We start from the raw sequence: 20,592 nt of genomic DNA, 5'->3' as shown, positions 1-20,592 counted from the left end.
CTTACAGTAAAGAGCAGCTAAAAGCAGAACTCCATGTGCCAACAAATAGGCAACCAATAAAAATAACCTCTTGAGAAAGGACTAAGTAATAGTACCAAGTACTAAATTGAGGTCCCACGAAGTCAATGGAGTCCTGACCGGAGCAACAGTACGTGTTATGCACCAAGGAATGTGAAGCAATTTAACACTGAAAAAAGCCTGCCAATGAAGAAATCTGACCCTTGCTTGTACACAAGGTCAGCCCTGGATCAACTCCAGATTGTAGAAAGCCAGAAAATGACCCACAACATACTTACGAGGAAGAAAACCCTGGCCTCACACCAAACAAAAAAAGGATTTCCAAGTTTTGTGACAATCTTCCTTGAAGTCACCTTCTGAGAAAGATCTAAGGGTCGTCCACTGACATGGTCACAAAGTTGGAGAACCAGAAGCTCCTGGGCCAGGCCAAAGTGATCAGAAGCACCAGAATTCCTTCTACTGAGATCCTGTGAAGCAGACAAGTTAGATGTTGTAATGGAGGGAAGGTATACTATAAATTACAGAGAACTGGCCCAACTGTGTCATCAGCACATTTACCACAAACATTGGAGAATCCATGGTCCTGGAGTAGAACCTGTCCAGCTTTGCTTTGAAAATGAACACTGGAAAATCCACATCTGTAGGTGCCCAACCATTGACAGAGTTCCCTGAACAATTCAATGTGAGGAGCCCATTTCCCCCGGAGGCAGTCGTTGATGGCTGCCAGATTTTCCTCGCCTGGAATGTCTACTGTGGACAGTGGAGGAACAAGGAGTTCAGCCCAAGACAGAATAAAGACCCTCCAGCTACACTAATCAATGCAGTAGATCAACAAAAATTGCCCTTAATTCCAGGATTTTTATGGCAATGTCCCCTGCTGTGCTGAACAAGGCACTTGGCTTGAGAAATGCAGAACAGTGCAGAACACTATCCCAGCCCAACAGGCTAGCATCCATCATCAGGACCCTCCAGGATAAAAGGAGGAAAGATTTCCCATCTCCAGCATCTGTGAGGTTGACCAGGCCAGAGATAGTCTTGTGCTTGGGTTTAATACATCAGGGTTTCATACAGTCAAGAAAATTAACTGGAAGGGCCAGAAATGAAACTGGAGAAAAGCACAGCCTTACAGGAGACTACCATATTCCTCAGAACCCTCATGCACAAGAGAAATTAGGGATTTGTTATAGTCTTGAGCAAGTCTACCTGAGCCCTCAGAGCAGGACCTTTGTCCAGAAGGAGGGTCATTCTCGCCTGGATGGTAACCAAGGTCTGGCCTAACTTTGGGGCTAAGACAGAATCCTGTAAATTCAGAATACCTTCGAACCTCTCTACAGTGTGTACCATGTGAGACACATTGGTCTTCAGCTTAGAAGCAGATTGCTCCCTCAGAAGTTGTCCAGGTATCCTATAATTGGGTTACCTAGGGTAAGCAGGGGCCATAACCTTGATGAACACTGTAGGAGCTGCCAAACCCAAAAACTGCAGAAATCTTTTGTATGGTAGAAAAACAGAACAGGTAGGTAAGCCTCTCTCACATCCAGTGATGACAAGAAAAAACTCCCTGTTGGAGACAGGGCACCTGTTACTGCACTAATTCCATTCAGAACTTCTTCACTTATAGAAACCTTTTGGGTCTCTTGAGATTCAGGATGGGAAAAACATCTCTGTTTGGTTTTTGAACTGTGAAAGGTTGGAGTAGAAACTGTGAAACTTTTGTCCCTCTGGAACTGGAATGATCACACTTAAAATAGAAGATGATCCAGAGCTTCTAAAAGTGCAAATATTTTATGTAGATTTAAAGAAAACATTTGAAAAGTAAAAGCATACAGGGGAAAAGCTTTGAAATTCAAGCTGGTAACCATAAACCACTACACTGCAGTCCCATCGGTTCACAATCTCCGACTACTAAACCTCTAGAGGGCTTATAAAAATTCCCCCATCCAAATGTGTGTAGCCACCCCTTGATTATGTACAGAACATGTTCCCTGGCTGAGCAGGTTTTGAAGTCATGGTTTTTTAAGGAACTGGGTCTGAGTTTTTGGGCTTGGAGCCCAAAAGGCCTGAGATTGGCATAAAGAAGGCTTTCTTTAAGAAGGAGCGGCAGGTTTTTGAACCGTAGTGCTTATCTTCCTCCTCCTAGGCAGTGTCCTGAAGAAGGAAGCATAACCCTAATCATAATGAATATAAAGACATTTTGTGCAGGGGTTTAGCAAACTCCAGTTTTATAGTTTGGAAACCTTTCAATTTGCCCTTATAAAGCAGCTGATACACAAAATTATAGCCCATTGAGGACCAGTAAACTGCACTAGGAACTGCTAATAACTAGGAAAGAGTGGGTTCACAGTTGGAAATCCAAACATAATGTAGGAGTTTAAGGGATGTGTTAAAGCAAAACTATACTCATCTCGTCTCAAGTGACACGGCATCCCAGAACTCTCCACCTGGCCACTGAAATCTTCTGGCGGCCAGATTTTACTGGCCAGGCGGGCATGACATCACTCCCGGGTATGCACAGGAGTCCAGCCAGATCATTAGGGACTGTCATGCCAGCTTGTTTGAATGGAATCTGGAGGGTAGTAAGAGATTCTAGGAGGGCGTTGGTTCAACATGAACGAGGAGCATAGAGAGTTTGTTTGTTGAAAGTATTTTTGAGCTATGGCACGGGGAGTTTTCTAAAGTATCAAAAAATTCAGAATTAAGTGCATTTTAATAAGATCAACGTGACCCAGTAGATCTAATGCCAAGGACATCCATAATTTAGTTTTGGTGGAGGGTGTTTCTTTAAAAGATTGTTAGATAAGTATTGTGAGATTGGAGCCTGAATGAGAACACCAACATATATGGACCTATGTCCTATTTTAAGTTGGGCTGAATACTGAGAGTAATATCAGAGTCCAGGGGAAAAAGCAGGGATTTTTCCCAATTAGGTGGTTAGCAGTTTCTAGATTAGCACTTAGTGGTAAGCACTTCTGCCTTGCAGCACTGGGGTCCTTGATTGCAATCTGCATGCAATTTGCATGTTCTCCCTGTGCTTGCATAGGTTTCTTTCAGCCACTCCGGTTTCCTCCCACATTCAAAAGATAAGCAGGTAGGATGGCCTTAGTACATGCATATAATGTATGAATGCATGCGAGATAGGGTCATTAGATCTTACACTCTTTGAGGGCAGGGACTGAACATTATGTAAAGTGATGAGTAAAATGTTGGCACAATATAAATGACTGCAATAAATAAAATGACTAGACTGGATTCTGCTCTAAAATGACTTCCCAGCCTTCAGCAAGCAATGTTTTTGAAAAATTATTCAGTAGGAGGATACATTCTTCTAAATAATGGATCTGAAAACTAATACTGCCTCAGTACACTATGCAGTTTTAAGATGCATACAGCAAAAGTTGACTTACGCGATTAGCAAAATTTCGCAAATCCAAAGTAATGGCATACATGATAGGCAAGGCCCTAAAAAATATCACATACACAGTGTAAGACAATAAATCTGCAAATGCTGTACAATTATTACAAATTATTTAGTCTGGGTGCATTTGGAAATAATTATGAAAATTCAGCCACACATTCAGAGAGTAGTGATTAATGAGTCATACTCTAAATGGTCTAAGTTTATTAGTGATGTAACCCAATATTCAGTGTCTCCAACTTGTAAGCTGACCTAAATGCACTATTTAATTGGGCAACAACCTGGCAAACGAAGTTTAATGTTGATAAAAGTTATACACTTTGGGGATAAAAACATGTACACATAATACATTTAGGGAGGAGAACAACTGGGGGAGTCAATGGCTGAGAAGGATCTGGGTGTTCTGGTAGATCACAGACTTAATAATAGCATGCAATGCCAATCTGAAGTTTCTAAAGCTAGCAAAACATTTAAATAAGTATAGATTCTAGCAAGAGAGAGACATAATTTGCCCCTGTACAAATCACTGGTAGGATCTCATCTAGAATGTAAAGACTCACTAATGGGCACAGATGTCCTTGGTTATGAGTATAGTAGCCAGAACATATATAAAGGTCAATGTCACAAGCTGCTCTAATGACAACCAGGAGCAGTGCGTTGTAGGACAAAAAAAAAAATCTAAAAAAAAAAAGAGCACTATGGATAAAGACCACTAGATGGTGCTAGTTCCATTGGGATATCTTGATACAGCCCCAATATTATCAGCAAACACATGTAATCCAATAATTGTAAAATACAGAAGTTTAATAATACATTATTTAATAAATTTCTATTTTTTACACTTATTGGATTACATGTGTTTGCTGATAATATTGGGGCTGTATCAAGATATCCCAGTGGAACTAGCACCATCTTGTGGTCTTTATCCATAGCGCTCTTTTTTTTAGATTTTCTCATCTAGAATATGCAGTTCAGTTTTGGGTATCAATTCACAAAAAGGAAGTGCAAAAAAGAGCAACCAAACTAATCAGAGGCATGGAGGAGCTCTGCTATGAGGAAACATCAGCTGAACTTAATTCATTATCTCTTAAAGGGGCAATTAAGGGGGATGTGATCACCATGCATAAATAAATAAGTAATACTTTCAGGCCATTACAAGGGGTACTCTAAGTCTGGAGGAAAAGAGGCATAACCTTCACATACAGAAAGGCTTCTTCACAGTAAGAGATGTGAAAATGTGCAACAGATTCCCTCAAAACCTAGTTCTGGCCAGCTCAGTAGATTTTTTTTTTTTTTAAAGCAGCTTGATGCATTCCTAAATGCAAAACAATAAAAATATTTAGTTTTTTTTTTTTAATGGTTGAACTAGATGGACTTGTGCCTCTTTCAGCATATGTACAAAATATGTTTGCGAGTTGTTAATCCACTTTTAAGTACACTCCTTAAGATTTAGCAATGTTTCTCAACCGCTTCAAAAAAAAAATTATCTGAAGTTTTGTGGTCACAAGCTCTTGTTGATTTCTCCTGAATAAAAAAAAAGGGGTATAAAAGGTAACTTTCACAAATTATTCAGAAACATCAAAAGAAAAAATTTTATTTACCAGTTTTCTTCTTTATGTGCCTGAAATATTCTCAAAAATGATGTAAAATATGTTAAGTCAAACATCTCAAAATTGATTTTGAAAAAAGTTTCACATGTGGCAATAAAGGTCATGGTAAATACATACGTTTAAAACAATTACTAGAAAGCTATTTTGAAACATGTTATGTATTGATGGCTACTAACATCACATTCAACAGCACAATACAGGAAACTTTCTAGTCTTCAAGAGCACCATAACACCAACACTAAGGTATACACTCACTGGCCACTTTTACACCTTGCTAGTACCACGTTGGACCCACTTTTGTCTTCAGAACTGCCTTAATTCTTCATGGCATAGATTTAACAAGGTGCTGGAAACAATTCTCAGAGATTTTGGTCCATATTGACATGATAGCACAACACAGTTGCTGCAGATTTGTCAGATGCACATCCATGATGCGAATCTCCCGTTCCACCACATCCCAAAGGTGCTCTATTGGATTGAGATCTGTTGGCTGTGGGGGCCATTGGAGTACAGTGAACTCTTTGTCATGTTCAAGAAACCAGTTTGAGATTATCTGAGCTTTGTGACATGGTGCATTATCCTGCTGGAAGCAGCCATAAAAGATGGGTACACTGTAGTCATAAAGGGATGGACATGTTCAGCAACAATAGTCAGGTAGGCCATGGCGTTTAAACAATGCTTAATTGGTACTAAGGGGCTCAAAGTGTGCCAAGAAAATATCCCTCCTACCATTACACCACCACCAGCCTGAGCCACTGATACAAGGCAGGATGGATCCATGCTTTCATGTTGTTTACGCCAAATTCTGACCCTACCATCTGAATGCCACAGTCATCAGACGAGGTAACATTTTTCCAATGTTCTATTGTCCAATTTTTGTGAGCCTGTATGAACTGTAGCATCCGTTTCTTGTTCTTAGCTAACAGGAGTTGCGCCTGGTGTGGTCTTTTGCTGCTGTAGTCCATCTGCTTCAAGGTTCGATGTGTTGTGCATTCAGAGATGTTATTCTGCATACCTTAGTTGTAACAAGTGGTAATCTGTTACTGTTGTCTTTCTATCATCTAGATCCAGTCTGCCCATTCTCCTCTGACATCAACAAGGCATTTTTGCCCACACAACTGCTGCTCACTGGATATCTTCTCTTTTTCGGACCATTTGTAAAACCTAGAGATGGTTGTGCATGAAAATACCAGTAGATCAGCAGTTTTGGAAATATTCAGACCAGCCCATCTGGCACCAACAAACATACCATATTTAAAGTCACTTAAATCCCTTTCTTCCCTATTCTGATGCTCGTTTTGAACCACAGCAAGTTGTCTTCACCATGTCTAGATGCCTAAATTCATTCAAGCAATTGAACAGGTGTACCTAAAAAGAGGCCGGTGAGTGTATAAGTCAAGGTGTGTGTGTATATACACATATATATGTATAAATATATACATACATACACACACACACACACAGTCACTGTACTGAAACTATTGCCATTTCTTTCAAAAATGTGAAAAATTAACCATGTTTTGTTACCCAAACTGGAAAACAGGAACAAAAACAGCTATTTTTTCATATTACACCATTCTTCGTTTTCATCTGTTTCCATTAAAAGGATATTGGACTACTACTGTTTGATATTTGTAAGCTTCAACAAAGTCATGGTTGGAAACAGCATAGGTGCACCTAATTGTAAGGAAAATAAAGTAGGTTATTTGTTTATGCAGTTCTACACATATGCCGACGAAAAGAGCACAGTTTAGCACTCATGGACATCTATGTATGGTACCAGTCTTCTCACAGCTTCCTGATACTCCCTGGTATACTCAGTATCCCAATCATTCTTTCTCTCTTATTTAAACTAGGTGCTGGTGATTGGGGTATTAACATTCTAAAGCTATTGGTGGCTTGTGAAGTAGTGGTTGAGCTGTTATAGCAATCTCTGGGGCACAGAGTAATGATTGGTGTTACCACTAGTACATTATTTAAAAAAAAAAAAACCTTAGATAGCCATATTTGTATTTAAGTGTACAGTGCTGTGAAAAAGTATTTGCCCCCTTCTTGATCTTTTTTTTTTTTTTTTACATATTTATCACACTTAAATGATTCAGATCATTAAACAAATTTTAATATTTTACAAAGAAAAATACAAAATTCAGTTTTTAAATGATGATTTCATTTATTAAAGGAAAAAAGCTGTCCAAACCTGTCTGACCCTATGTGAAAATGTAATTGTGCCACTCCTTGCTAAACCATGCATTAACTTTGATTAACCACTTTTTTTGGAAAGCTGAATAAAATGTTACTTGTCAAACAGGCCTGATTACTGCCAGACCTGTTGAATCAAGAAATAGAAGTTGTCTGATAAAGTGAAGCACGTTAAAAGATTTTGGAAAGCAACACACCATCCCGCAATACACAGAAATTCAAGACCAGTTGAAAAACAAAGTAAATGACATCAGTATCAGTCTGGAAAGGGTAACAAAGCCATTTCTAAGCTTTGGGACTCCAGTGAACCAGAGTGAGAGCCATTATCCACAAATGGAGAAAACGTGGAACAGCGGTGAACCTTTCCTGGAGTGGCCAGCCTACCAAAATTACACCAAGAGCAAAACAATAACTCATCCAAAAGGTCATAAAAAAACCCAGAACAACTTCTAAAGAACTACAGGCCTCACTTGCCTCAGATAAGGTCAGTGTTCATGATTCAACAATAAGAAAGAGATTGGGCAAAAATAGAATCCATGGGAGAGTTCCAAGGATAAAGCCACTGATGACCAAAAAGAACACAAAGGCTTGCATCACATTTGCTAAAAACCATCTTGATTATCCTCAAGATTTTTGGACAAATATTCTGTAGACTGATGAGACAAAAGCTGAACTGTTTGGAAGGTGTGCATCCTGTTACATCTGGTGACACAGCTTTTCATAAAAAGAACATCATACCAACAGTCAAACATGGTGGTGGTAGTGTGATGGTCTGGGGCTGCTGTGCAGCTTCACGACCTAGAAGACTTTCCATATTTGATGGAATCATGAATTTTGCACTCTACCAGAAATTCATGAAGGAGAATGTCCAGCCATCAGTTCATGACCTCAAACTCAAGCGCACTTAGGTTATGCAGCAAGGAGTTTGGGGGGCAATTACCATTTCACATAGGGCCAGGCAGATTTAGACAGCTTTTTTCCATTAACCACATCCAGTCTGGCCTATAGCAATTTGATCACCGGGCGGGACTTTCGTCGTTCTGGGTGGACATCCTGGAACGAGCTGCATTGTGGGCATGACTGATCAGTGTACCGGCCCGCTGTCGGTACCATGTGATCACTGTGACCAATCACAGCAGACCATATGACAATTGTAAACAATTAATTGCTTTGATTCATGCCATTCATTGTTACAATTGTGTTGTTAGCTGTGATTGGTCACAGTGATCATATGGAACAGATAGGGCCAATCACAGCCCATCTGTACCATGTGATTAGCTGTGGCCAATCATGGATACTCACAACAAAACAATGGTAACATTATATTGTACTGGTCACAGTGAGTTAAAAAAAATGTAAAGAAAGAAAAATGTAAGAAAAATAAAATTTTAAAGATTAAAAAAAAAAAAATAAAAGTAACATTTTTCATACTGTCATCAGTCAGTGTCCCTGATCACCACCACACCAGTCATTTGGGGGGTATTTGTACTATCTTGAAATTTTGGGCCTCAAGAAATGAGACAGTACATCAGGATGGACTGATCTTAAGATATTTACCATAGTTTGTGGACTTTCCTACAGACTAAATAATAAACACTGATGTGGGTTATTTTCACCAAAGAAATGTAGCAGAATATATTGAAAGAAATGTAGCAGAATACATTTTTGCTAAATTTATGAAAAACTATTATTTATTTGAAAATGTTTATAACAGAAATGAAGAAAAACACTTTTTCTGTAAAATGTTTTGTTTATTTAGCAAAAAAATAAAAACCTAGTGGTGATTAAATACCACCAAAAAAAAGCACTAATTGCGTGAACAAAATTACAGAAATGTAGTTTGGGTACAGCATTGCATGACCGCGCAATTGTCATTCAAAGTGTGATGGCGCTATAAAAGGTGAAAATTGGCCTGGGCAGGAAGGGGGAAATAGTGCCCGGTATTGAAGTGGTTAATAAATGAAATCATTTTAAAAAAGCTGCATTTTTATTTATGTGGGTTATCTGTAGATTAAAATTTGTTTGATGATCTGAACTATTTAGGAGTGACAAATATGCAAAAACATTTTTTTTTTCAAATACACAAAACTAAAGTTGGAACACGGTTCCAACAAGGCTGAATGAGGACCTGAATCAAAATAACAGAAGATTTGCTATGTTAAAAGGGAACCTTTAGAAATGTTAATGATGCCTAAGAACTACGCTGAAAATGTACCCTCAAATTCCTCCTGAAAAAGAGCAATGTATTTCCTGGTTTATAAGTGTCTTGAGCCTCAGCTGTGTAGCTACAGTTTGAGAGTAAAGACACTGCTGCCTCTTCTTGGTAATCTCACCAGATTTGGTGAGGATACTGCTGTGCTGCTAAGCGCTCTCCCTGCTGGAGGCTATGACAGGAGGAAGCAAAAGCCGTACGACTAGATGCAGGGAGACCACAAGCAGTACTGGCTATTAGTCCTTTGCCTCAGTCTGCCTTTTTGGGCACAGCTTCCAGAGTGCAGTTCCTCTTGAAAGCTATGGTTTCTGCAATAGAGTCTATGGCCTGGAAGCTGAGCTAACATAGTAATCATAAGATTACAAACCACTATGATTTCTTCTCAAATGTTGGTGGGGACCACACAGAGATTAGGCGCAAGCCACTGAAGAAAGCATTGGTTGCTGATCTTCAAATGGAAGATCCTCAGCATGGGCACAATGCTGGGGAATGTTAATATACACCAACTGTGGTCAGGAAGGTGTAAAATGTAGGTATTGCAGGAGGTTGGAGTTGCCACCTACAGGATTCGGTGCAACACCTGAATAACACCTCCAGAAATAATCAGTAAGTTATACCACTGACATTTCTATAGTATATTGTAAGACAGACAGATAGATATTGAAACACATACTGTTCACTCTTGGACAGCCCAGTGACAAGATCACTTTACACATCAAAATAACTCTTTGCTATGTTAATTTTATGCAAGGTCACCTTGGTATTTGGAGACTAGCCTGTTTATCTAATTAGACATTTCAAAGGGTTTACATGTTTATGGTAAAGAATGTGATTTGACCATACAAGAAGTATTTATGGATAGTGATTAGACTCAAAGGGCTATTCATGGGAAATGGTGAAAGTGTGCCTTGTTTACCTGGTAAACACTATAATGACCTCAATTGTTTACAATAATAGCAAATGAAGTCTTTTCATGTTAAGATCAAAAGTGTTTTGTCAGTCAATGAGAAACCCCTCCAGCTTTGCTTATTGATAGTAAACTGTATATGTTCCTCTTAGATTGTAAGCTCCAAGGAGCAGGGCCTTCCTAACCCTCTTGTATTGAACTGTATTGTCTCCCGTTATATTGTAAAGCGCTGAGCAAACTGTTGGTGCTATTTAAATCCTGTATTATAATAATAATAATATGAAGGGCAGTTCTTTGGCAGGTAGGGGAGCTTCTTTCTTTCATTAATATGGAAGCACAGGTATAGATCATATTTTGCATTATTGCATGCATGGAAACTACCTAGGTGCATATTATAGATTGGACATATGCTGGACGGTGTAGTATCTCCATGTTTGATATCAAGTATCTTAAATGAGACTCTGAGGGCTATTGTTCGTTGTAATATTTACAAGTATTTTGCTGAATTTTTGTCATCTGTTGCAAATATATTTTGGACTATTGTGGAGCCGAATAAAAATGTCTTTCTCTGGATGAGTTGCTGCGGGAAATTTCATTTCTTGGATAATTTATATAGGACTACAATTTCGATCAACTGGCTTGCAATATATACACCTTCCTTAGGTTGTGATTGGAAGAAGCAATGTCTCCGACATAACTTTCCACCTGTCAGCTGACATCCTGTTCTGCTCATCAACGCCTCTTTGCCTGGCACTGGGCCATGAAATAGCATGTTCCTACCTCGAGCCAGGTTCTCAACATGGGACTGACTGTGAAGAGATTTAAAGTTGCAATGAGCAACGTGGAGGTTCTTGCTCTTTGTAGTGTTAAGTGTTAATGTATTATGCTTTGCGAGTCCACAGGTTTTGAAAAAACTATATAAAAAATTCCTATTTAATACTGTAAAAAATAATTTCCAACAATATATAACCCAAAAATATGATTATAGGATACGGTGAAGTTTTTTTCAAAGGATCCTTTGCTAACACACATTTTTCTGGACAAATTGACCAAACCTAACTAAGGCTCCTTTCATACTCATCTGTTTTTCTTCAGCTTCTGCATTAAAAAAAGTGGAAGAAAAACATAAGACCATGTATTCCTATAGAACTCTTCACGTTCGCTGATCCGTTGTGGGTCAGGTGCTTTTTTTTAAAATCCTGCTTGCTGCATTTTTTTGTGTGCAGGTTTGGTGCTGTAAAAAAAAAAAAACAAAAAAAAAAAAACGCACCTCTCCATTGAAATCAACGGAAAACGCATCAAAAAAGCACTGTTTTTGAATCACATGGCCTGTAAAAATCGCTGTAAAAAATACGTTTTTGCCGCAATTTTGCTAGGATCAGTGTGAAACCAGCCTAAGCTCCCAAAGGCAGCTATTACAAAATCTGGCACCATTGCAATAACAACAGCTTGGTCAACTAAAAGGCCTGAGTTTAAACATTAACAACTTTGTGCAAAACAAATCAGTACCTTAGGTGAGCTGCAAACATCTCATCATAAGGAGGTTCCAGCATCTGCTGACACTTATCCTCTGGAGAAGGCAGCTAAAATATATGAAGATAAATAAAATAAATAAATCTATATAATAGAATGTAGGTTACATACAAAAGATACCCTACTGACAGACACATTTTCATATTAGTGCTTGTACTAAATTGAAGACAAATAAAAACATAAATATCTTAGATATAGAAAAGGGCTTTCCAAATGAGGATTAGGCTTCATGCACATTGGGCAAAAAAAAAAATTGCTGGTTTTGGATTTTTTTTCTTCATCCTGAATAAGCAATTCTATGTTAGCCTATTTGTCTATGCACATTTGGGCGTTTACAGGCATATTTACAGAGGAGCGTTTTTAGAATGAAAGAAAAAAAAAACAAAAAAAAAAAAACAAAACTGCGTTTTTGAAAAGAGCGTCTGGACGGAAAACCGCTTGACACACACAAACACACACCTAAATGTGGTGTTTAGGAGAATTTGGAGTTTTCAAGCTAGGTTATAAATGTATACATAATGTAAATTACAGGTTATGTACACAAATCAGGCTTCTATGTGTTTTTAATTCTAAGTCAATAAATTATGTTAAAAAGTCGGTTGCCCTGGTAAGTGATATTTATTGACGGACATAGGGGGCGTTTTACTAAAACTAAAGCGTGCAAATCTGGTGCAGCTCTGCATAGAAACCAGTCAGCTTCAAGGTTTTATTGTCAAAGCTTAAAGTGGAGTTCTGACCCCCCCCGAAAAAAATTAAAAATCAGCAGCTACAAATACTGTAGCTGCTGACTTTTAATATTAGGGCACTTACCTGTCCAGGGATCCAGTGGTGTCCTCACCACAAGCCGATTCTTTAATCGGCTGTTGGGTGCTGGCGCCACCACCTTGACTTAGAGAAACCTGCAGTAAAGTGCTTGCGGCTCCACAGCCGGTTACCTACTGCGCATGCGCGAAGCGCACTGCACTTTGTGAATGGGCCGCAGTCCACTGGGACCTGTGAAGTGTGCCAGAGGGTTGCAGGGGGGGGATGTGCAAACTTCTGGCTCAGTTTGCTGCAACAAACTGAGCTGGAACTGGGAGTAGGGTCCTGTCGAAACCAAGCACCCGCTCCTCCCTCCCCCCATAACTGTGCTAAGTGTAGCAGCAGAAGGGGGGGGTAGGAAGAACAGCAGAGCTTCCACTTTTGGGTGGAACACCGCTTTAACTGAACAAGCTGAAGTTAGAAGATGATTGGCTACCATGCACAGCTGCACAAGATTCTGAGTGCTCCAGTTTTGGTAAATCTCCCAAATGGTGTGTATAGCCACTGAAAGAAAGACTTTTTGGTTTAACAAAATAAAATAATATCTTTTTCAAATAATCCCTCTACCACACTCCCATCATCTCCCCTCATACATAAAATAATACAAAATCGTGTATATATAAATGTCCAAATACAAGTCCATACAAAATACTCTTCCAAGTGTTGAGAACTAATCCACTTTGTTGCTTTTCAATCCAGGATACCTCAAAAAAATATATAAACTAGATATAGTGCATTATCTTTAAACAAAGAAAACACTCGTGACACTTAAAGTGACTCCTCCTAAACCCCCACTCGTGACAAACCAACACTTCAACTTGTGATTTGTGCAAAAATCCGAAAAATCCAAGGGTACCCTTGTGAAAAAAATCGGAAGTGACGAAACGCGTCAGAACGTAAGGACGCGACGTCAGAACGTCAAACCGGAAGGAGCGGCGCGGCCATCTTGGACACTGGAGTTCAGTCATACGAACTGTGGGAGAGGATGGACGTTGGTGTTATCTAATGTAAGATTTTAAATAAATGTATGGATTCCTTTTATATACTTCACTGAGTATTGTATTCTCTGCCCCTCTGAGGAGTGGGGAAGTTCGGATTGGGAGCATCAGGAAAAGGGGATATTTTGGATTACCCTGGAGGAGTCTTATGCCTATCTATATTGAAAGAGGGTAATGGTATATTATCCTACAAGAGTTATGGCACTACCTACTTTTGACGCATGTGATCATGAGTAGTTTGATGTGGAGTTTGCATTATCCATGAGAGGGTAATGGTATTTACTACATCTGAATGGTGCCACTGGCTTTGGATTTTTGCACAAATCACAAGTTGAAGTGTTGGTTTGTCACGAGTGGGGGTTTAGGAGGAGTCACTTTAAGTGTCACGATTGTGTTTTCTTTGTTTAACCATTTCAATACCGTGCAATTTTACACCTTCCTGCCCAGGCCATTATTCAGGTTTCAGCGCTCTCACACTTTGAATGACAATTGCGCAGTCATACAACACTGTACCCAAACTAAAATTTTATCATTTTCTTCACACAACTAGAGCTTTCTTTTGGTGGTATTTAATCACCGCTGGGGTTTTTATTTTTTGCTAAATTAACAAAAAAAGGCCAAAAATTTTGAAAAAAATACACGTTTTTCTTTGTTTCCGTTATAAAAATTTACAAATAAATAATTGTTCTTCATAAATTTAGGCCGAGATGTGTTCTGCTACATGTCTTTGGTGAAAATAACCCAAATTAGGATGTATTATTTAGTTTGTAGGAAAGTTATAGAGTTCACAAACTATGGTATAGATCTGATTATTGATCAATCCTGAAGTACTGACGGCCAATCTAATTTCTTGAGGTCTAAGAATGTCAGAACAGTACAGATATCCCCCAAATGACCCCTTTTTGCAGAGTAGACAGTCCGACGTACTTCATAAGAGGCATGGCGAGTTTTTTGAAGTTGTATTTTTTTTTGTCATAATTTTTCGGAAAATTAAAAAATTAAAAAAATTATTTTCACTATTTTTTTTTTACATACTGTCACCAGTGCAGTACAGCGTCATCATATAACTGGCATGGCGGTGAACAGGGACACTGACTGGTGACAGTATGAAAAAAAAATATATATATATATTTTTTTAATTTTTATTTTTTATTACTTTTTTTTAACATTTTTTTTTCATATTTTACTATGACCAAAGTAGTACAATGTTACCATAGCAACATTGTACTACTTTGGGGAAGTGATCAGTATTTTTTTTTTTTTACACAATTTGCTTATAGCAAAGAAATACTTTGCTATAAGCAAGCATTTACCTGAATGAAATGGATTCATTCAGCTTTTTTTTTTTTTTGTGCTTAGCTGTGATTTGGTCACAGCTAATCACATGACATGTGCATGTGATTAGCTGTGACCATTCACAGCTAGGCACTAGTATACAATGGATGGCATCATGAATGAAGCCATCCATTGTATACAACTGTCATGTGACCTGCTGTGATTGGTCACAGCAGGTCACATGGTACCTGCAACGGAGCCGGTACTCGGATCTGTCATCGGCCGTGTCCGAGGTACACGCCCAGTGACAGATCGAGCCGCTGCGCCGCTCTGCATTAGCGCAAACGGCGCATGTGCGGGAGCACGCCAAATGGCGTGCACCCGGAGTGGAGAAGCAACTTTCAAGCCGCCAAACGGCCATTGGCCGGGCGGCAAATGGTTAAAGATAATGCACTATATCTAGTTTATATATTTTTTTGAGGTATCCTGGATTGAAAAGCAACGAAGTGGATTAGTTCTCAACACTTGGAAGAGTATTTTGTATGGACTTGTATTTGGACATTTATATATACACGATTTTGTATTATTTTATGTATGAGGGGAGATGATGGGAGTGTGGTAGAGGGATTATTTGAAAAAGATATTATTTTATTTTATTTACACTTTCTAGGGTGAGAGTGGTACTTTTTGTAGGGACAAATAGAGTTTAAATTTACATTTTTGGTTTAACAGTTTTGTTCAACTATAGCAGTCTAAGAATTTATACATGAACAGATTTCTTTTAAATCAAGTAAAAACAGGAGCATTGCTGGAATGTGCATAGTAATTGTTCCTTCTTTAGCAGAAGATTATTGAGTTACCAAAATGATAATCATTTTAACAAATATTGGAGAAAAAAACAAAACCATCAGGACAAAATAATTAGTATTACAGTATGCACCATGAATCATAAGTGTATACTAAGGGTAAAGAGATAATGTTTTCTTACCTGTAAGCGTGGATTTGCAATATGTGGATGTCTGAATGAAACCATGTCTGCACAGTTAAAGCCATTTTTCATTTCAATAGCCTCCAAAACCTATATTAAACATGTCAACGTTAACTACAGCAGCACCATATTCACATTTCTTACAGAACACAAAAGATAGTTGTGTATTCAAAGCCAAATTAAATATCACAGGAGACGGGGTCATAGTTTCCAAGTCGATCTACAATATAAGTTGCATTTCTTCTTACATGTGCCCTTGGTAGACATTATAAAAAAGGTACCCATGAGGCAGCACTGTGGTTAAATGGTTAGCACTTCTGCCTGGCAGTACAAGGGTCATTGGTTCGAATCCCAACCACGGCACCACCTGCCTGGAGTTTGCATGCTCTCCCTGTACCTGCGTGGGTTTCTTCCGGGTAGTGAAGTTTCCTCCCACATTCCAAAGACATGCTGGTAGGTTAATTGGATCCTGTCTAAATTGGCCCTAGTATGTGTATGTATGAATGTAAATTAGGGACCTTAGACTGTACACTCCTTGAGGGTTAGGGACTGATGTGAATGTACAATATGCATACAGTACGTAAAGCGCTGCGTAAATTGACGGGGCTAGATAAGTACCTGAAATAAATAAAATAAATACAAAGCTGCAAACCCAATAGATAACACTCAAATGCTTTTTTCGCAGCCCTGTTGACGTGTTGCCTAATTTCAGGGAGAGCTGGAGAGATTTAAAACGTCAAACAATAAATGTATTTGGTACACCTCTGCAATACATGCACATTTCCCCATGTTTTCCTCTTTAGAAAATGCTGCAAGATTACAAAAAAAAAAAAAAAACTTACCTGCTGATCTGTCAGAAAATATGTGAGCTCCTAACTTCCAGTATTCAGCAGACAACACCATCTCTGCTATACTGAAATTACAGCAGAGTTATCAGTCCTGCCTAAAGTGGTTCTTAAGGCAGAAGGTTTTTTACCTTAAACTTCTTCCTGACACCTGATGATCAGTGGAGGAGAAAATAATTTATAACTTTTATAAGAGAAACTAAGAAAAACTCTTTATTTTACAAACTTTTTGGTAGTTTTTTGCTTGTTAAGCAAAAAAAAAAAAAAAAAGTGGTGATTAAATACCACCAAAACAAAGTTCTATGTGTCTCAAAAAACAAGCAAATGATAAAAATTTTGTTTGAATACAGTGTTGCATGACCACGCAATTGTCATTCAAAGTGCGACAGCACTAAAAACTGAAAATATGCCTGGGCAGGAAGGGGGTGAAAGTGCCCGGTATTGAAGTTGTTAAAGGCTAAGTTCGCTTTTTTTTCAAAATTCCAGCTTCCTTATGTACCAATATAGCATTAATATGCTTTTTTGCAAAAAGGATGAAGCGATATATATTATTTCACACCAGCACTAGGCATCAGTGTGATCTATGGAGAACTTTTCCATTACTTCCTGGACGGACCTTAGTTTGGGAAAACCAGTGTGACACAGGACGTAATTCACCAGCTGACCTTATTAACATACACCATGCCACTGCCTTCCCTACTCCAGGAGATCAATCACACTCAGCTCCATAGGTGCACACAAATCTAATACAGTGACCACCATTCTCACTAAAATCTCAGGCATAATTGTTTTTTTTCTTACTTTCATATTGCATAGATCATTCATTTGGCAGAGTGGGCGATCAGATAACAGTCTATGTGGAGCAGAGCTGTAGTACTGAAAACAGGAGAAATATGTCCTGGAAGTCTGTACAGCTCACCATACATTATACAGTCTGATTGTACAGATCTACCATTAACTATGTAGTGCACGGGCCTGACTGATTGGATACAAAGTGATTGGATAGAAGGTGTGTCCTCCCTCCTAGATTGTAAGCTCTAACGAGCAGGGCGCTCTGTTTCTTCATTGTACCAAACTGTATTGTAACTGTAATGTCTACCTTCATTTTGTAAAGTGCTGCGCAAACTGTTGGCGCTATATGATCTCTGTATAATAATAATAATAATATTAAACAGTTTTGGTAAATCTAAAGGGGATTGTACAGAGATTGTAAAATCAGACTGTATAGCGTATGGCCATCTTTACCTAAAATGAACTAGTTGCACTTTCGGCCATTATTTGTCAACAGCATTCCAAATGCACAAGCAAACACATTTTGCCAAGTGAAAAACCGAGTGACAAACACAGCAAATCGCAAGGTAAAAAACATGCAAATCACAAGGCAAAAAACGTGCAAACCGCACCACACCAAAATATTTAATGAGCTATTTTGCATGTGCAGAGCAACACATTGAAATCAACGGGCTGCTCTATGCATGTCGCAGCAAAAATAAGCCATAAAATGTGCTACGGTACGCTAGGTGTCATTGGGGCCTGAAAGTGAAATTGGTGTGTTTATACAAGAACAATGAGGCTCCATTCACATCTGTGTGTTTCCAAATGCATGGCAAACTGCACAGAAAATGCGCGCTTTGCCATGGGTTTCATGCTGCAAATGTGCATCATGTTTGTGTTGACATTACATGTTAAAGACACCCCAAGTGCAGAAACGTACCAAAAACTGCAGTAATGCACCATGCTCCGCTCCAAAAACAATTCTGGAGCTTCTCTGGAGTGATTGTTGCACATAGGGCAGCCCATTCAAGTGAATAAAGAGCTCTATGCATGTTAAGTGAAAACACCCCAAAACACCCAAAAACCTCATGGGGGAATGTGAGTTTTCAATACGCGGAGAAGTGAGCAGGACCTGATGGACTACGTGTCTCCATCCACTCCCTCATATGTACTTGTCTAAAGATGGCCATACACTATATAATCTGATTGTACAATCTCTATACAATTTCCTTCAGATTTACCAGAACTATGGAATAGGACTTACCTGACCAATCCATTCAATTTGTGAATTGTGAATGAGTAGAAGTTAGTATTGTAAGGAGTGAGGTGTGGTCCAGAGTGGTGAACATACCCTATCACACCCTCTTCTTTGATGCAACAAGGAAGTGAATGCTTCCAGGAGATGACCTACAGGAAGTGAATGCTTTCAGACTATCTACAGAAAGTGATGGAATCTGAAAATCATTTAAAAAAATTCAAATAAACTGATAAGATTTTTAACCTCCCGAGGTTAGGTTAAGTGAGAGAAAAGCACATTGGGATGGCAGGGCCAGAAATGGCATTGGAAAATGCTTCCATGTATTATGAAAGTGAAATTCTGTCAGAAAAGGTGAACTTATTTATTGTATTCTATGCATTAAGGTAAAAAAACCTTCTGGTTACAGCTCCCCCTCCCCAGTCTCCCCTTATACCTACTGGAGCCTCATCCTGATCCAGTGATGTGTACAAGAGCAACAGCTTTCCCAGATCTCTGTCTCCTCATTGGCTCACACAGCAGTGGGAGCCATTGGCTCCCGCTGCTGTCAATCACAATCAGTGAGCCCTTCAAGAGAGGGAGGACCGGGCGACACTGTGTGTGGGAATAGATAATGTCTATTCACAGGAGGGCAGCTTGGGAGTGAGCCTGCTCGAGTGCCCCCATAGCAAGAAGCTTGCTATTGGGGGCACACAGCAGGGGTGAGGGGCCAGGAGCAATGGTGGGGGACCTGAGAAGATGAGGATTGGGGCTGCTCTGTGCAAAACCATTGCACAAAGCAGGTGAGTATGACATGTTATTTAAAAGAACAAACAAAAAAAAAAACCAAGCCTTTAGCATTACTTTAAGTTCCCTCCCGTGGACTACAGAACCCTCCCCCCAAAGTGTGCATCCATGGCAACGTTGCGAGATTTCTATAGAAAGTGAGGACCCCCTCCCTCCTCCTGCAATATATGGCCTGTTATCTCAACTTAGGGACAGCACACAGGCCTTGGTCAGAGCAGTAAACAGCTAATTGAGTACTGGCAGAGTGCCTGTTTCTTCGTACAAGAAAAAAACTCTACAGATTAACACTTCCCTCTGACCTATCGTAAAACAATGACAAAATCTGTCCATTCTTTCATACATGATGTGTAGGGCAATTAAAGCACTAGGAACACATAGCATGCCATAAAACGTCTACACAGAAAGTAGCCAGGCATGAGCGACCTCTCTGAGACTTCTGCCCAATTCACAACTTCCTTCAACAAAATCCACACAACCATTCACAAAATCCAACAGGATCCAGACACATTTATACTGGAAATATCAAACTGAACAAATCAAGGTCGTACATGACTAAGCTAGCACATACAAAAAGGGAGAAAGCAGTCTCCTCCCTCCTGGGTGACAGACCCATCCGAAATACTCTGTGTTTGGTATCCCTGGGCATGAAACATAATGCTGAACAATACTCTACCAGTTTCCAGAATGCAACCTGTACGTAGTGGATAATATTAGTATAAAACTGTGTATAAATATGGGAAAATGTGTATGCACATTTTGCAGAGATGCACTGCATATGCTACTTTATTTTTTTTTTTTAATTATTTTTATCTCCAGCCACACACCTCTAATATTCTGTAGATGTATTACAATTTCAAAATGTTTGTAATACCGCCTTAAAAAATTTTTGGTAGATTTCCTGGCCTTTAGATAATTTCTAACAATTAAAGGCTTCTGCACTGCATGAACTATCTTTAATCAGAAAATACTACAAGGT

General features: G+C 39.1%; 1 protein-coding gene across 2 annotated transcripts in view; it reads right to left on the bottom strand.

The window, feature by feature from the left end:
* Nucleotides 1-20,592, bottom strand: part of PCID2 (PCI domain containing 2) — a 61,202-nt gene that overhangs the window by 26,310 nt on the left and 14,300 nt on the right. Inside the window, exons 3-8 of one of the 2 annotated variants that reach the window (XM_089693557.1) lie at nt 17,603-17,677; nt 15,957-16,046; nt 11,871-11,944; nt 6,655-6,720; nt 5,035-5,076; nt 3,423-3,477 (exon numbers count right to left, since the gene is read on the bottom strand). In XM_089693557.1, the coding sequence (XP_089549683.1) occupies nt 3,423-3,477; nt 5,035-5,076; nt 6,655-6,720; nt 11,871-11,944; nt 15,957-16,046; nt 17,603-17,677 (402 nt within the window). The remainder of the gene's footprint in view (nt 1-3,422; nt 3,478-5,034; nt 5,077-6,654; nt 6,721-11,870; nt 11,945-15,956; nt 16,047-17,602; nt 17,678-20,592) is intronic. The other variant, XM_089693558.1, reaches the window with a different exon arrangement.

This window comes from Staurois parvus, unplaced genomic scaffold (genome assembly GCF_062004578.1).
Source record: "Staurois parvus isolate SC_StPar_1 unplaced genomic scaffold, SC_StPar_1.0 ptg000634l, whole genome shotgun sequence".
Taxonomy (NCBI): Eukaryota; Metazoa; Chordata; class Amphibia; order Anura; family Ranidae; genus Staurois; species Staurois parvus.
Note: the sequence above shows the minus strand (reverse complement) of the source record. Positions and strands in the feature narration are given on the sequence as shown.